A 13,885-nucleotide genomic window follows, 5' to 3' on the forward strand; every position below is an offset into this window, starting at 1 on the left:
CCCAAGGTGAAAACTTAAGGTCTTCTCAGGTCTTTTCTGAGCATGTGTCTTGCCTGGACCTGTATGTGGCTTTTTCAATTCCCCCACATATACAGCTGTTTTTAAATATCTTAATTTCCCCAAGAATCTCATCCTAGCTTCTGCTTGGGGCCTTAGATTGTCTTTTATGTGTATTCACCCATAATCTCTTGCCCCAGGTGTCTGTGGATCCGTAGTTTACCTGCAGCTTTCATGAACAATGCCCACTCCTTATCCCCTCTGAGATCTGAGTTAGGCAAAACAGAAACTAGTCCTTCAGACAATTCCTTGATAGGTTAGAACATTGCAATAAGGTCTGCTCTGCTCCCTCTGATTTGAGGGAGAAAACTGGTAACTGGGTTGCAGTCTCCTCCAAAGCAAGACTGAACTATGCCAAGGAAGGGGTGGGGCAAAGGCAAGTGAAAGCGTCATGAAATTTTCTACTATTTTAAAGGTAGCTTTTTCTTTTCTTTCTTTCATTTTTTTTTTCCAAAGTCCTAATTTATCTCCCTCCATCCCCTTTGGTAACCATAAGTTTGTTCTCTATGTCTGTGAGTCTATTTCTGTTTTATAGATAAATTCATTTGTATCATTTTTTTAGATTCCACATATAGGTGATATCATATGATATTTGTTTATCTGGCTTACGTCACTTAGTATGTTAATCTCTAGGTCCATCCATGTTGCTGTAAATGGCATTATTTCATTCTTTTTTATGGCTGAGTAATATTCCATTGTGTATATATACCACATCTTCTTTATCCATTCATCTGTTGATGGACACTTAGGTTGCTTCCACATCTTAGCAATTGTTAATAGTGCTGCAATGAACATTGGTGTGCATGTATATTTTCAAATTATGTTTTTCTCCAGATATATGCCCAGGAGTGGGATTGCAGGATCATATGGTAGCTCTATTTTTAGTTTTTTAAGGAACCTCCATACTATGCTCCATAGTGGCTGTACCAATTTACATTCCCACCAAGAGTGTAGGAGGGTTACTTTTTCTCCACACCCTCCCTAGCATTTATTATTTGTAGATATTTTGATGATGGCCATTCTGACCGGTGTGAGGTAATACCTCATTGTAGTTTTGATTTGCATTTCTCTAATAATTAGCAATGTTGAGCACCTTTTCATGTGCTTTGTGTCCAACTGTATGTCTTCATTGGAAAAATGTCTGTTTAGATCTTCTGCCCATTTTTTGATTGGGTTGTTTGGTTTTTTTTGATATTGAACTGTATGAGCTGTTTGTATATTTTGGAGATTAATCCCCTGTTGGTTGTATCATTTGCAAATATTTTCTCTCTTTCTGTAGGTTATCATTTTGCTTTGTTTATGGTTTCCTTTGCTGTGTAAAAGCTTTTAAGTTTAATTAAGTCCCATTTTTAAATTTTTGTTTTTATTTCCATTACTCTAGGAGACAGATCCAAAAAGATATTGCTGTGATTTATGTCAGAGTGTTCTGCCTATGTTTTCCTCTTGGAGTTTTATAGTATCTGCTTTTACTTTTAGGTCTTTAATCCATTTTGAGTTTATATTTGTGTATGGTGTTAGAGAATTCTAATTTCATTCTTTTACATATAGCTGTCCAGTTTTCCCAGCACCACTTATTGAAAAGACTGTCTTTTCTCCATGATATATTCTTGCCTCCTTTGTTGTAGATTAATTGACCATAGGGGCATGGGTTTATTTCTGGGCTTTCTATCCTGTTCCACTGATCTATATTTCTGTTTTTGTGCCAGCACCATACTGTTTTGATGACTGTAGCTTTGTAGTATAGTCTTAGGTCAGGGAGCCTGATTCCTCCAGCTCCATTTTTCTTTCTCAAGATTGCTTTGGCTATTCAGGGTCTTTGGTGTTTCCATACAAATTTAAAAGTTTTTTATTTCAGTTCTGTGAAAAATGCCATTGATAATTTGATAGGAATTGCATTGGATCTGTAGATTTCCTTGGGTAGTATAGTCATTTAGACAATACTGATTCTTCCAATCCAAGAACATGGTATATCTTTCTATACGCTTGTGTCATGAAGGTAGCTTTTTCTTAACCGAGCATTCGCTTGGTTGCTCTCAACCTCTGACTGTTTTCCAGAGTCTCTCATAAACTTAGCTCAGCCAGTTTGGGAGTTTTGTTCGTTTGGTTGGTTTGTCGATTTTGGGGTGTGTGTGTTGTTTTTGTGTACCTGTGAGTGTGTGTGTTGAAGCTTCTATGGAAGAATTAGAGTTTGGAGCTTCCTAGTCCATCATTTTGTTTATGTTACCTGGATTGTTTTTATTTATTTATTTGTTTGTTTGTTTATATTGGTTGCTCCAGGTCTTAGTTGTGGCATGCAGGATCTTCGTTGAGGCATGCAAAATCTTTAGTTGCAGCACGCAGACTTCTTCGTTGTGGCCTGCGGACTTCTTAGTTGCAGCATGCATGCAGGATCTAGTTCCCCGACCAGAGATCAAACCCAGGCCCCCTGCATTGCAATCATGGAGTATTATCCACTCGACCACCAGGAAAGTCCCTGAATTTTTCTTTTTAAAGATTTATTTGTTTATTTATTTATCATTTTATTTTTGGTTGCGTTGGGTCTTAGTTGTGGTACGCGGGATCTTCATTGAGGCACGCAGGATCTTTCTTTGTGGCACACGGGCTTCTCTCTAGTTGCAGCGTGCAGGTTTTCTCTTCTCTAGTTGTGGCGCGCAGGCTCCAGGGCATGTGGGCTCTGTAGTTGTTGCACACGGGGTGAGAGCACGTGGGCTCTGTAGTTTGTGACACGTGGGCTCTCTCACTGAGGTGCATGAGCTCAGTAGTTTTGGCACGGGGGCTTAGTTGCCCCACGGCATGTGGGATCTTAGTTCCCTGACCAGGGATCAAACCCACGTTCCCTGCATTGTAAGGTGGATTCTTTACCACTGGACCCCCAGGGAAGTCCCCCTTGGATTGTTTTTTAAACAGCTTTATTGAGACATGTTTCACATACTACACAATTCACCAAATTGTATGTATGTATAATTTAAATATGTATAATTTAATGGTTTTTAAAGTGTATAATTCAACAGTTTTTAGTATATTTACAGATGTGTGCAACCATCATCACAGTCCATTTTATAACACTTTCATCACCTCCAAAAGACACTTCATACCCTTTAGCTATCACCCCCATCTTCCCCATTAACCCACCCACCCACCCCCAGATTTAAGCTAATCAACTTTCTCTCCCTATATATTTTCCTACTCTGGATGTTTCATATAAAGGGAATCATACAATATGTAGTCTTCTGTGACTGGCTTCTTTCACTTAGCACAGTGTTCTTCCTCATCCCCCTGCACCAGGTTCTGTAGAAGGTGTAAGATACCAAGAAGATAAGTGGGAGTGGGGAGCAGCAAGGGTGCAGAGTGGAGCAGGTAGACCCTTGGACTGGTCCAAAATTGGAGTTACACTCAACAGCCACAACATGAGGATAAGGAGGTGGCAATATAGATGTTGGCAAGTGAATAGTAGACATGAACGTTGCCAGGACGCAGGCACCAGCATAGATAAGGAGAAAGGAGAGTGGTTAAAAAATTGAAGTTCGGAATGAGATGGAAGACTAGATGCAGTGGGAGTAACAAAATGAGTGACTAGGAAGGAGAAGAGGTTGTCATCAGAATGGCTGCTTGAATTTAAGATTTTCAGCATGGAATGGTTTCAGTGATGACAGTGTCTAAAAAGTCGCCGTGGGAAGAAAGTCTGGAGGGGAGGGGGGAGGTGTTGGAAGAGGTGACCCATAGATATAGATGTCACCCAGGGTCAATAGCAAGGCTTGGAGCAGGAAACAAAGTCCCCATGCCAAGTAGCAATGTCTTCAGTGATCAAGGAGTGGTAGGAAGGCAGATGACACTGATTAGAACTGTTTCAGATGGAATAAGCCCCATGAAGTTTAGATTTTGACAAGAAGGCTGAGAGATCATGGTCTAGAAGCACCAAAGGGGAGTGGGGGTGCTCATTGACCTTACCTCCCAAACCTGAGATACATGGAGAAGCAGCTTCTCAAGGGGACAGGGAGGCTCTGGTTATGGCACGAGGTGGAGGTAAAGGGGTTTCAATGGGGAAAGCAAAGTCCTTTCGGCAAACGGTGTTGGAACAACTGGATAGCTACATGCAAAAGAATGAAATTGGAACTTTACCTAACACCAGATGCAAAAATTAAGTCAATGGATCAACGATGTACATGTAAGAGCCAAGACTGTAAAACTCTTAGAAGAAAACATAGGAGGAAAGTTTCACGACACTGGCTTTGGCAACGATTTGTTGCATATGACCCCAAAAGCATAGAGAACAAAAGAAAAAATAGATAAATTGGACTTCATCAAAATTTAAAAATTTTGTGTATCAAAGTACACTATCAAGAAGATAAAAAGATAACCCACAGAATGGGAGCAAATATTTACAAATCAAATATCCAATGAGGGTCCACAGTTCTGACACCAGTTCTAATGTGTGAGTTTTTCCCCCACACTAAGCAATTCTCTGACACCATCTGGGTATCCTACAGTTCAACTCAATTCTGACACTATTTACCTGAAGATAGCATCAGCTCTCACAGGTTAAAGGCTCAGTTCTACAAGACTTCAGCCCAACTTCTGGTGCCAGTCAAAATCCAGGTTGTCACCTGGGCTTCTGACCTACAGGCTATAGGTTAGAGGTTCCAACGACACCTTCCTTGGGTTTAATTAATTTGCTAGAGTGGCTCACGAAACTCAGAGAAACATTTTACTTACTAGATTACAAGTTTATCACAAAAGGATATAACTCAGGAACAGCCTCAGATACAAGAGATGTGTAGTGCGAGGTATGCAGGAAGGGGCATGGAGGTTCCATGCTCTCTGAGTGTGCCACTTTCCCCAAATCTCCACAAGTTTACCAACCCAGAAGCTCTCTGAATCCCATCCTTTTGGGTTTTTATGGAAGTTTCATAACATAGATATGATCGATTAAATTATTGGCCACTGGTGATTGATTCAGTCTCCAGGCCCTCTCTCCTCCATGGAGGTGAGGGGTTGGGAGGAACTGAAAGTTCCAACCCTCCAATCACGTGTTTGGTTCCCCTGGCAACCAGCTAAGGTGCTGTCCAAAAGTCACCTCATTAACATAAACTCAGGGGTGGTTAAAAGGTGTTTGCTATAAATATCAAAACACTTTTATCAGTGTCTAACATCCAGAATATATAAAGAACCCATATTACACAATAAAAAGACAACCCATTTTTAAAATGGGCAAAGGATTTGAATGGACATTTCTCTAAAGAATATATACAAATAGCCTAAAGCTCATGAAAAGATGTTCCACATCATTGATCATTATTAAAATGCAAATCAAAATGACATAAAATACCACTTCATGCTCACTAGGCTGGCTATAATTAAAAAAGAAACAATAAGCACTACTGAGGATGTGGAGAAATTAGAACCCTCACTGCTGGTAGGAATGTAAAATGTAACCGCCACTTTGGAAAACAGACTGGCAGTTCCTCAAACTATTAAACATGGAATTATCATATGACCCAACAACTCTACTCCTAGGCATAACCCAAGAGAATTGAAAATATAGGTTCACAAGCAAAACAAAGCAAAATGTACATAAATGTTTTTAAAGGCATTATTAGTAATAGCCAAAAAGTGGAAACAACCCAAATGTCTATCAACTGAGTGGATAAATAAAATGTGGTATATCCATACAGAGGAACATTATTCAGCCATAGAAAGGAATGAAGTACTGATACATGATACAACATGATGGACCTTAAAAACACTATGCTAAGTGAAAGAAGCCAGTCACAAAAGAACACATATAGTATAATTCCATCTATATGAAATGTCCAGAATAAGCACATCTACAAAGACAGAAAGATTTAGTGGTTCCCAGGTTCTGGGGGAGGAAGGAATGGGCAGCAACTGCTAATGAGTTATTTGGGCTCCTTTGGGGTGATGAAAATGTTCTGGAATTAGTGATGATGGTTGCACATCCTTTAGTAATTTTTTTACTAAAACCCACTGAATTGTACATGTTAAAGGAGTGAATTTTATGGTATGTGAATTATATTTCAATTTTTTTTAAATGAGGAATGAAAGAAAAGAACGAGGGGGAATTTGGTCACTGCAGTACAGCGATTCCAGAAGGCATAAATGGAAAGGTTGAGGAGAGAGGGAAAGCATGAGAGTCTGTGTCTGGGTAGAGAAAGGAGGTGACACTTGGGCAGTGATAGGGGGGTGTCAGGCACAGGAGGTCTGGAGGGATGGGAGGGGGGTAAAGTGTTCCAGGAGCACTGGTCCAGTAGATCCGGGTGTCTGGAGGGACCAGGACATCTCAGGAAGCCAACCGATTTGGCCTTATTGATGGTGTTGGGAGGTGGTCTCAGCCCAGGTGCCTGAAGGAAGAGGAAGCAGCTTCAGGGGTGGGCACCGAGGGGTCTGGAGATAGTGCCTCCAGAGTGAAGCAATTGAGCAAAACAGGCTGGTGATGGAAATGGGGAGCTGTGCTCCCCAGGCTTGAATGCGGCTCCCCAATCTTGGACTCTGAGTTCACAGCGAAGTCCTGTGACTCCCCAAGGAAAGGATCAGATTCAAAAACACCAAGAACCACTGCATTCTGTCAGATCTCCCCGTACAAAAACAAGCCAAAGAAAGTTAGATAAATAAGCAAAAGGGATCCAGGGCCCGAGGCCAACCTGAGTGGTCAGCTTCCTTCTGATATTTATAGAGAGTTAGGAGCTATTAAGTGAAATAAGGACGATCAGAAACAGAAGTGGAAAGTTTGTCATGCATTCAAACAAGAATTTACTTAGCATCTAGGCCCACCAGGGAAAGCGAGACACAGACTAGGTACTGCCTCTGAGAAGCTTGTAGGCTGGGGGATGGGGAGACTATAAGCAAATCACTAAGTAAATAACTACAAAACTATTTTACAAACATATAAGAACAATAAGAAAAGGAGTAAATTGCTCTGATTCTGCATAACGGGAATCTAATGGAGTCTCGGCGTCAGAGCAAGTTTCTCTGAAGAAATGACACTTCGGGATCTCCCAGGAGGGACTGGGAAGTGAGGGCGGAGCATAGGAAGGCCCTGGGTCAGGAAAGAGTTTGAGGACAGGCGGAGAGTAGAGAGACGTGGCTAGAGAGGCAGGAAGAGCCAGATCTTGCAGGGCATTGTGGGACGCCTGGAGGATTCGGGGCTTTATTCCAAGAACAAAGGGCATAGAGGGGGAGTAAGTGGAGGCACAGCAGAGCCGCAAGAGGGGGCAGTAGAGCAAAATGGTTAAGGAGCATGGAGTCAGCCAGCGAGGGTTCAAATCCCAGGTCGGCCACTTACTACCCGTGTGACCCAGGTCAGCTAACCTCTCTGTGCCTCAGTCTCCCCCTCTGTAAAACGGGATCATAATAGTACCTACCTCAGAAAATCATCATCATGAGGATTCAGTACTAAAAGCCTGGTGCTCACTGAGTAGGGAGGAATTGCTGACGAGAGTGGGCTCCACAGGAACAAGCCTGCACCGTGGAGTGGCCCCCACCTCCCGACAGCCGTTCGTCACTGGGGCTAAGAGCTGTTGGCACCCACGAAAGTTCTGGCATCTCTAGTGCCTGCCACTTTGAAGACAGGAGTCTCTTGGCCTTGGATGACCATTCTGGCACCATCATCCTCTGGCTCCGGCTGTCCTGTGGGCTCCGTGAGGACAGGGACCGTGGTCAGCCTATGCCCGGGGACCAGCACAGGGCTAAGCACATAGGAGGTGCTCCTACCTGCTGGTGAGATGGATTGTGTGGGGATGAATGAAGGGATGGATGGATCTGTGGAAGAATATTTACACTATCCATTAATTATTGAGCATTCTCTATGTGCCAGGCACCTTACTAAGTGCCTTACATAATTCATTTCATTTTCTTTTCACAACCATCTTGTGGGGAGGCTGCTAGGAGACACTCTCCAGTAGGGGAGATCTTGGGAAGGATCTATGGGGTACCCCTAGTCACACTTCAGGGAGTCTGATTATTGAGAAATGTGTTTCATTTGTAACCTCAAGGAAGGGCTTTTTGCTGGAAGTTGGGATCCTGGAAGCAGGAATTCAAGCGGAAAGCAAGCTCAGCTGAAAACCGTTTCTCTGAAGATCTAGCTGCATAGACTGCAGAGCTACGATCTCATCTTCCTTAGCCAAGCACAAGGGCGATGGGGTCACTTGTTTTTGAAGGGGGAATGTGGTGTGTTCTAGAGAGGCATGGGGCCCTCCAGCCCTGTGGAGGAGCTCAGAGCAGAACCCAGGAGTCCTCGGTCCCCCCGCCATCCCCCCAAGGTGGGAGAACTGTCTTTGATCTCCCCCCATCGCGCCCACTCCCACCCACTCTGGATCCAGTCAGAGCTCCACACACTCCTGCCTCCTGCTGGCCTGTTCTCTAGGGAATGCAGGCTGCCTTGTGGTCCCAGCCAAGTGGTTCAGGGTGCGGCTCAGCCCCGAGGCACCCCTCCTCCCAGCACAGCGCTGTGCACGCGGCCCCCTTCCCAAGCAGCCCTGCTGGCCTTCTTCTCCAGGGACTATTATTTTGGGAGAGTGCTGAGTTCAGCACCACGGCAAGGTGTAGCGGGATGTGCCCTTCTGTCCTCAGCTGGCCCTCCGGAGCTGGCCCGGGGCCCGGCGGCCCTACCCCTCGTGCAGCGGCCCTTCCTACACAGGGTCACCACGTCCAACCACGGCCACCATCCGACAGCCCCGAGGTTGTCGAGACAGGTGGCAGAGGAGCTGTGGGCGGGAGAAGCAGAGCCGTGCAAGGGGCACAGCCCAGCCTCGCTCCTGCTCCTAGGAAACCCAGCAAGGTGGGGCCCTCGTCAGCACCCCCAGAGCCCGAAGCCGGGGGTCACCAGCCTCCCAGGGTTTGCCTTAAAGCCAACGGAGCGGGCTGGCCCTCAGCCAACTGACCGCGCACGGGGCAACTTGGGGGTGTGTGTGTGTGTGCAGGACGAGGAGGGCCGTGCAAGAGGCTTGTATAAACCCTCCTGTTCTGCAGCCTGCTCTGTGCCCTGGCAGCGGGACAGAGTGACAGCACAGCCCTGCTCTGTTGGAGGAGGGGCCTCGGCCACGACTGTCAGTTGAGTCCAGCTGGGAGGAGGCCCAGGGCCTCCCAAGGTACTTGTGTCCAGTGGCGGATTAGCTGCCGGAGCCCAGGCTGCGCCTACCTTTCTCCCTGCTGAGCAAAGGGCTCTGTCCCACCAGGTGGGTCCCCGGGGTTGGGGGCTGCAGGGTGGGAAGGGCCCCCCCCTGCAGAGGGCCAGCAGCACTACGGGCTCCTTCCATTCCAGGTGCCCGAGAGCTGGACCATGAGGCTGGCCGTGGCAGCCCTGCTCCTGGGCCTCACGATGGTGGTCACCGGAGACGAGGGGGACAATGACCCGTGCGTGTACGAGGCCCTGCCTGACAACGACGCTGTCCTCTGCAAGTAAGGCTGGGCGGCCCCCCGACCCCAGAGGGGGGGCTCCGGGAACCGAGGGCCACTGCCTCACAAGGCGGCCTCTGTGGGCAGGCAGAGCATGAGTCAGCTCTGGGGCCACCCGGCTGGAGGACAACATCCAGGAAAGGACTTTGAGACAGGGCCGGGCCGTCCGTCCAGAGGGCGGTTCTTCCAGGATCGGGAGGGCACACGGATCTGGCCGGCTCCCCCTGGGGCCTCCAAACCTGAGGGGCCCTGTGGGGCTGGCCTCACCCTCCCTGCTGGGAGCCCAAGAGAGACCATCCCTCCCTACAGCCTTGAAGGCTCCTTCCCCCCAACAAAGTGGCATTTTAAAGAAAAGTGGCATTTGACAGACGGTGTGTGATGGGACCCTCCCTGTGTGAGAGGTGTTGTTTGCTTTTCTCTAACAAGGCCCCGGGAGTGTCAGGACAGGCAGGAGTGTGGCCACTGGACGTCGTTCAAAGAAGAGACTGGGCGTGGGAGGCTGGCTGTGTCCCTTCCAACGGTGCAAGCTTCTCCCCCTCTGTGTCTGAGGCCAGCTCTCTCCTCACCCGCTGTGGGTCAGAAAAGCCAGTCTTCGTTGTCCTGGAGTCATGAGCCATCCTGAGGGCTGCCCAGGCCACATTGCTGCCAACACCCTCTGCCAGCCTGGTGGCCGAGGACACTGGCATCCCACTGAGGCCATCAGAAGTGGGAGTGGGTCAAGGACTCTCACTTCTTACTCTGTCTCCTTGAGTACATTTGAATTCTTACAGACATGACTTTTAGAAAGAAAAATGTTTTCCCTTAAAAAGTTAGATAGTTGAATTCCCCTCCCCCCCCAAAAAATAGACACTGATTTTGTTCCTATCAATACGTTTTTTAACTCTGGTGAAACAGTCCTGGGTGAAGTTTCGTGTGGCGCAGGAGGGAACAGTTGCCCCTGCCATGTGGGCACCAATGCTCTGGGTGCTCTGCTGAGTGCGACCTTCCCGGGGGCGGACAGGCCTTTCCCTCTGGCAGGCAAGTCAAGCCCCGCAAGCCGGGGATGACAGCAGGCCCAGGGCAAGGCCAGGCCGGGCTATGATCACAGCCCCATACAGAGCGCCTCTGTATGTTCACTGTGGAACACGTAGAACACGATCACATGTGTACGGTCACTGGAGGAGACCAGCTTGCAGCCCAGCTGCCCCAGGCTCAGCCCTGCAGACATCCACACGCTGGCACCCTGGTGGCCTGTGTACTGTGGCGCATGCGGGAGCTCTGGGGCCCCTGGTACATGCCAGGAGTTCTGCTGGTGATTTTAAATCTTTGACTTATTTCATTGTTAACATAACCCACCAAGGAGCTGTTATCATCCCCATTTTGCACATGAGGAATCCCCAGAGACTAAATAACCTGCCCACAGTGCTCACACACCTGACAAGTGGCAGAGCTGGGATTCAGCCGCCCTTGTCTGACTACACTCGTGCTCTTTCCCCACCCACCTTTAGCTGCTGACCTTCTTCCGGGGCCCAGAGCATCTCAAGTAAAGGGGAGCTGTCTTAGTCTATCTGGGCTGCTGTAACACAATGCCACAGACTGGGTGGCTTATAAAGAACAAAAAATTATTTCCCAACATTCTGGAGGTTGAGAAGTCCAAGATCAAGGTACCAGCAGATTCTGTGTCTGGTGAGAACCTGCTTCCTGACTCATAGACGGCCATCTTCTTGCTGTTTCCCACAGAGTGGAAGGGGTGAGAGAGCTCTCTGGGGACTCTTTGTTCTGGGTCCCCGCCTTCGAGAAGAGTCAGTTGGAGACAGACCCACACTGAGAACCACGCAGCAGAGGGTGGGGTGCCCCCCGAGCCCTCAGGTGCCTCTGTGAAGGCTGCCTTCCCTCCATGGGCCTTTTGGACTCCCTCGCTTTTGGGCAGCTGGGATTCGGAGCCTTTTTCATACCTGATCTGGTTCTTACAATGCTGAAGGGACTTCTGTGACCATCCAGTCACAGGGAAGTGCAGACAAGTGACATCCAAGGAAGTGCAGACAAGGCTATGCAGCCCTTCTCTATTGCCTACAGCACAGTACCCCAAACCTAGCAGCAGCACACGTTTATCGCCTCAGTTTCTCTGCACATGGCCCAGCTGGGCACCTCTGGCCCAGGCTCTCAGGAGGCTGCAGTCCAGCTGTTGGCTGGGGCTGCAGTCTCATCTGAAGGATGTGACTTGCAGGCAACATGTGGGCTTCCATCCCTGGGCAGGCAGCGCTCCGTGGGTATGACGGGGGCCTGGGGGGACGGACCTCACTCCTGGTCCCCTGGCATGTACCCTATCAAGGCACTCTCTGGGGCTTTAGGCCCACTCACCAAATGTCAACTTGGTGATTTTGCTTAACTGTTTTAACATTTGCAGCAGTTCTACTGGGATAAAAAGAGGAGGCTCTTTTGTTCCCTGGGGAAGGCCCCTCTGGTCCTCAGTTTCCCTCCTCCCCACCCCTTGCCTCTTCCAGTTCCGGGCTGTGGGCTGAATCTCCATCTCTCTGCCAGTAGAGGGTCCCCTCTCTCAGCCTCGGATCTCGATAGCTGCAGTGGCAGGGAGTTGTGGCAGAAACAAACCAAAAAGTCCGTAAAATGCTGCCGTGATGAGAAATGAAAACCCATGCTCTAAAACTTCTTTAAAAGCTATTAAAACTATGCCATTGGAAAGGCACTACTGTAAACTTGCAAGGAGTTAAACTTGCTTCAGTGAATAGTCCTGCTTCAAGGGGCCTGAGTCCTGGCCTTGGGGGTGCCGGTCTGAGGAAGCATCCTGTGTCTGCCAGGTCTGCAGACTCGGGCTACCTCTGCCCAAGGCAGGACCTCAGGATCCACTGGAAGGGGTGGGGTGGTGGGAGGCGGAATATGGGACTCTCCAGCAGGAAGTGATCCCTGTACTTCTCCCGGGTCCTGACCTCGGGAGCTCCCCTCCAGATCTACTCCCCCAGTGACATTCTCAGGGGTCCCCTTCAGGCATCACCCCCAGCAGGAAATGTGGCCAGCTCTGGGTGACCACTGGCCACTGTGGAGCTGGTCTGCCATGCTGGGCTTTTGGAAAGGCTGAGTGAATCATCTTAATCAAATGACCCCAGGCCTTGGTGATAAAAAGTGACAGTAGGATAGGGAAGAAGGGCAAGCAAAAAAAAAAAAAGTTGACACAGAGATGTTTTTCCTGTATCTATTTGAAAGCCTGGCTTCCATCCCTGAGTTTCAAATACAAGTGAGCCCTTAAGTCTAACCCTGGTGAAGGTGTGGGATCAGCCTGCACAGTAAGCCCGGTTCTCAGGGCACTTGTGCAGTTCAGGGCTTCTCAGGGAGAAAGGAGATAAATGGATGCACACCACGGACTTAGTGACTAGATGTTTTACTCCCTGAGAGATATTTGCATTTTGAAAGCACAGTGAATGGCAGATTGAGAGCCTAGGGTAGCGGCAATGCATCACCCAAAGAAGTGGGTTATTTAATTACTGGTGGGATTTGCAGGTATGGAGAGGGTCTTGATTATTTAGGGGCCAGAGAAGTCTGTGCTAACTTGCTAAACCTTTCTTTATGTAAAAAGAACATTCCAGAAAAGCAGTGTGAATATATTGTTCTTATACGCCCAGTCCTACTTTAAAGACACTCACCAGGTTTGCCTCTGGATGTATATATTTTTTGAGAAGTAAACACTGACAGTAATGAATACTTTCTGACCCCTGATGACCTGCCAGGCTCTGTTGTAAACACCAATCACCATTTTACTCCTCTTACCGACCCTACAGATAGGTATTATTAGTGTCCCCATTTTACAGGTAGAGAAACTGAGGCTCAAGTGGTCAAGTAACTCTTAGGCTACACAGGTCAGACTGAAGCCTTACGCACCCTGGGCTCCCCTAAGATCCTGACATGGGCCAACCACCTCCCTCTCTCCATAGGGGCCTTAAGGTTTCCTACCCAGAGTTGGGGAACCTCGGCTGCATGGTTGTCCCGGAATGCAACAACTACAGACAGAAGATCACCTACTGGACCGAGCCGATCGTCAAGTTCCCTGGGGCCTTGGACGTGAGTGAGCCAGCCTGGCTGGATGGGAGGGTCATGGGTCTCGGGTTCCCTCTGGGTTTGCTCATCTGGGTGACGTGAAGCCACGTGCAGAGCCAGCTGGGTTGGCTTTGGTGGTACCAGATGGCCGTTGCCATAAGCACGTGCCTTCTTTAGAGCAGCCCCGCCGCCTTGGAGGAGGTTGGGGTGGGTAGGAGAGCTGCGGGCTGGGAGCTTTGGCGGGGCTCAGGGGCCGCTCTGCCTGGGCCCCTCCCCCTCAGTCAATGTGGCGACCAGCCAGGGTGTGCTTTGGAGTTGGCAGAGAAAAGGAGGAGAGAGGGGCTTGTGCGGAGTTGTTTCTCAAGGCGCAGAGTGGCTGGGCTTTCAGAGT

The 13,885-nt window shown here is 48.4% G+C and overlaps 1 protein-coding gene across 3 annotated transcripts in view; it reads left to right on the forward strand.

The window, feature by feature from the left end:
* PEBP4 (phosphatidylethanolamine binding protein 4) overlaps window positions 1-13,885 on the forward strand; it is a 269,506-nt gene that overhangs the window by 48,592 nt on the left and 207,029 nt on the right. For all 3 annotated transcript variants that reach the window (XM_059926888.1, XM_059926889.1, XM_059926887.1), the window contains exons 2-3: window positions 9,335-9,471; window positions 13,392-13,518. In XM_059926888.1, coding sequence (XP_059782871.1) covers window positions 9,353-9,471; window positions 13,392-13,518 — 246 coding nt within the window. In that variant the 5' untranslated portion in view covers window positions 9,335-9,352. The remainder of the gene's footprint in view (window positions 1-9,334; window positions 9,472-13,391; window positions 13,519-13,885) is intronic.

Source organism: Balaenoptera ricei, chromosome 6, assembly GCF_028023285.1.
Source record: "Balaenoptera ricei isolate mBalRic1 chromosome 6, mBalRic1.hap2, whole genome shotgun sequence".
NCBI lineage: Eukaryota > Metazoa > Chordata > Mammalia > Artiodactyla > Balaenopteridae > Balaenoptera > Balaenoptera ricei.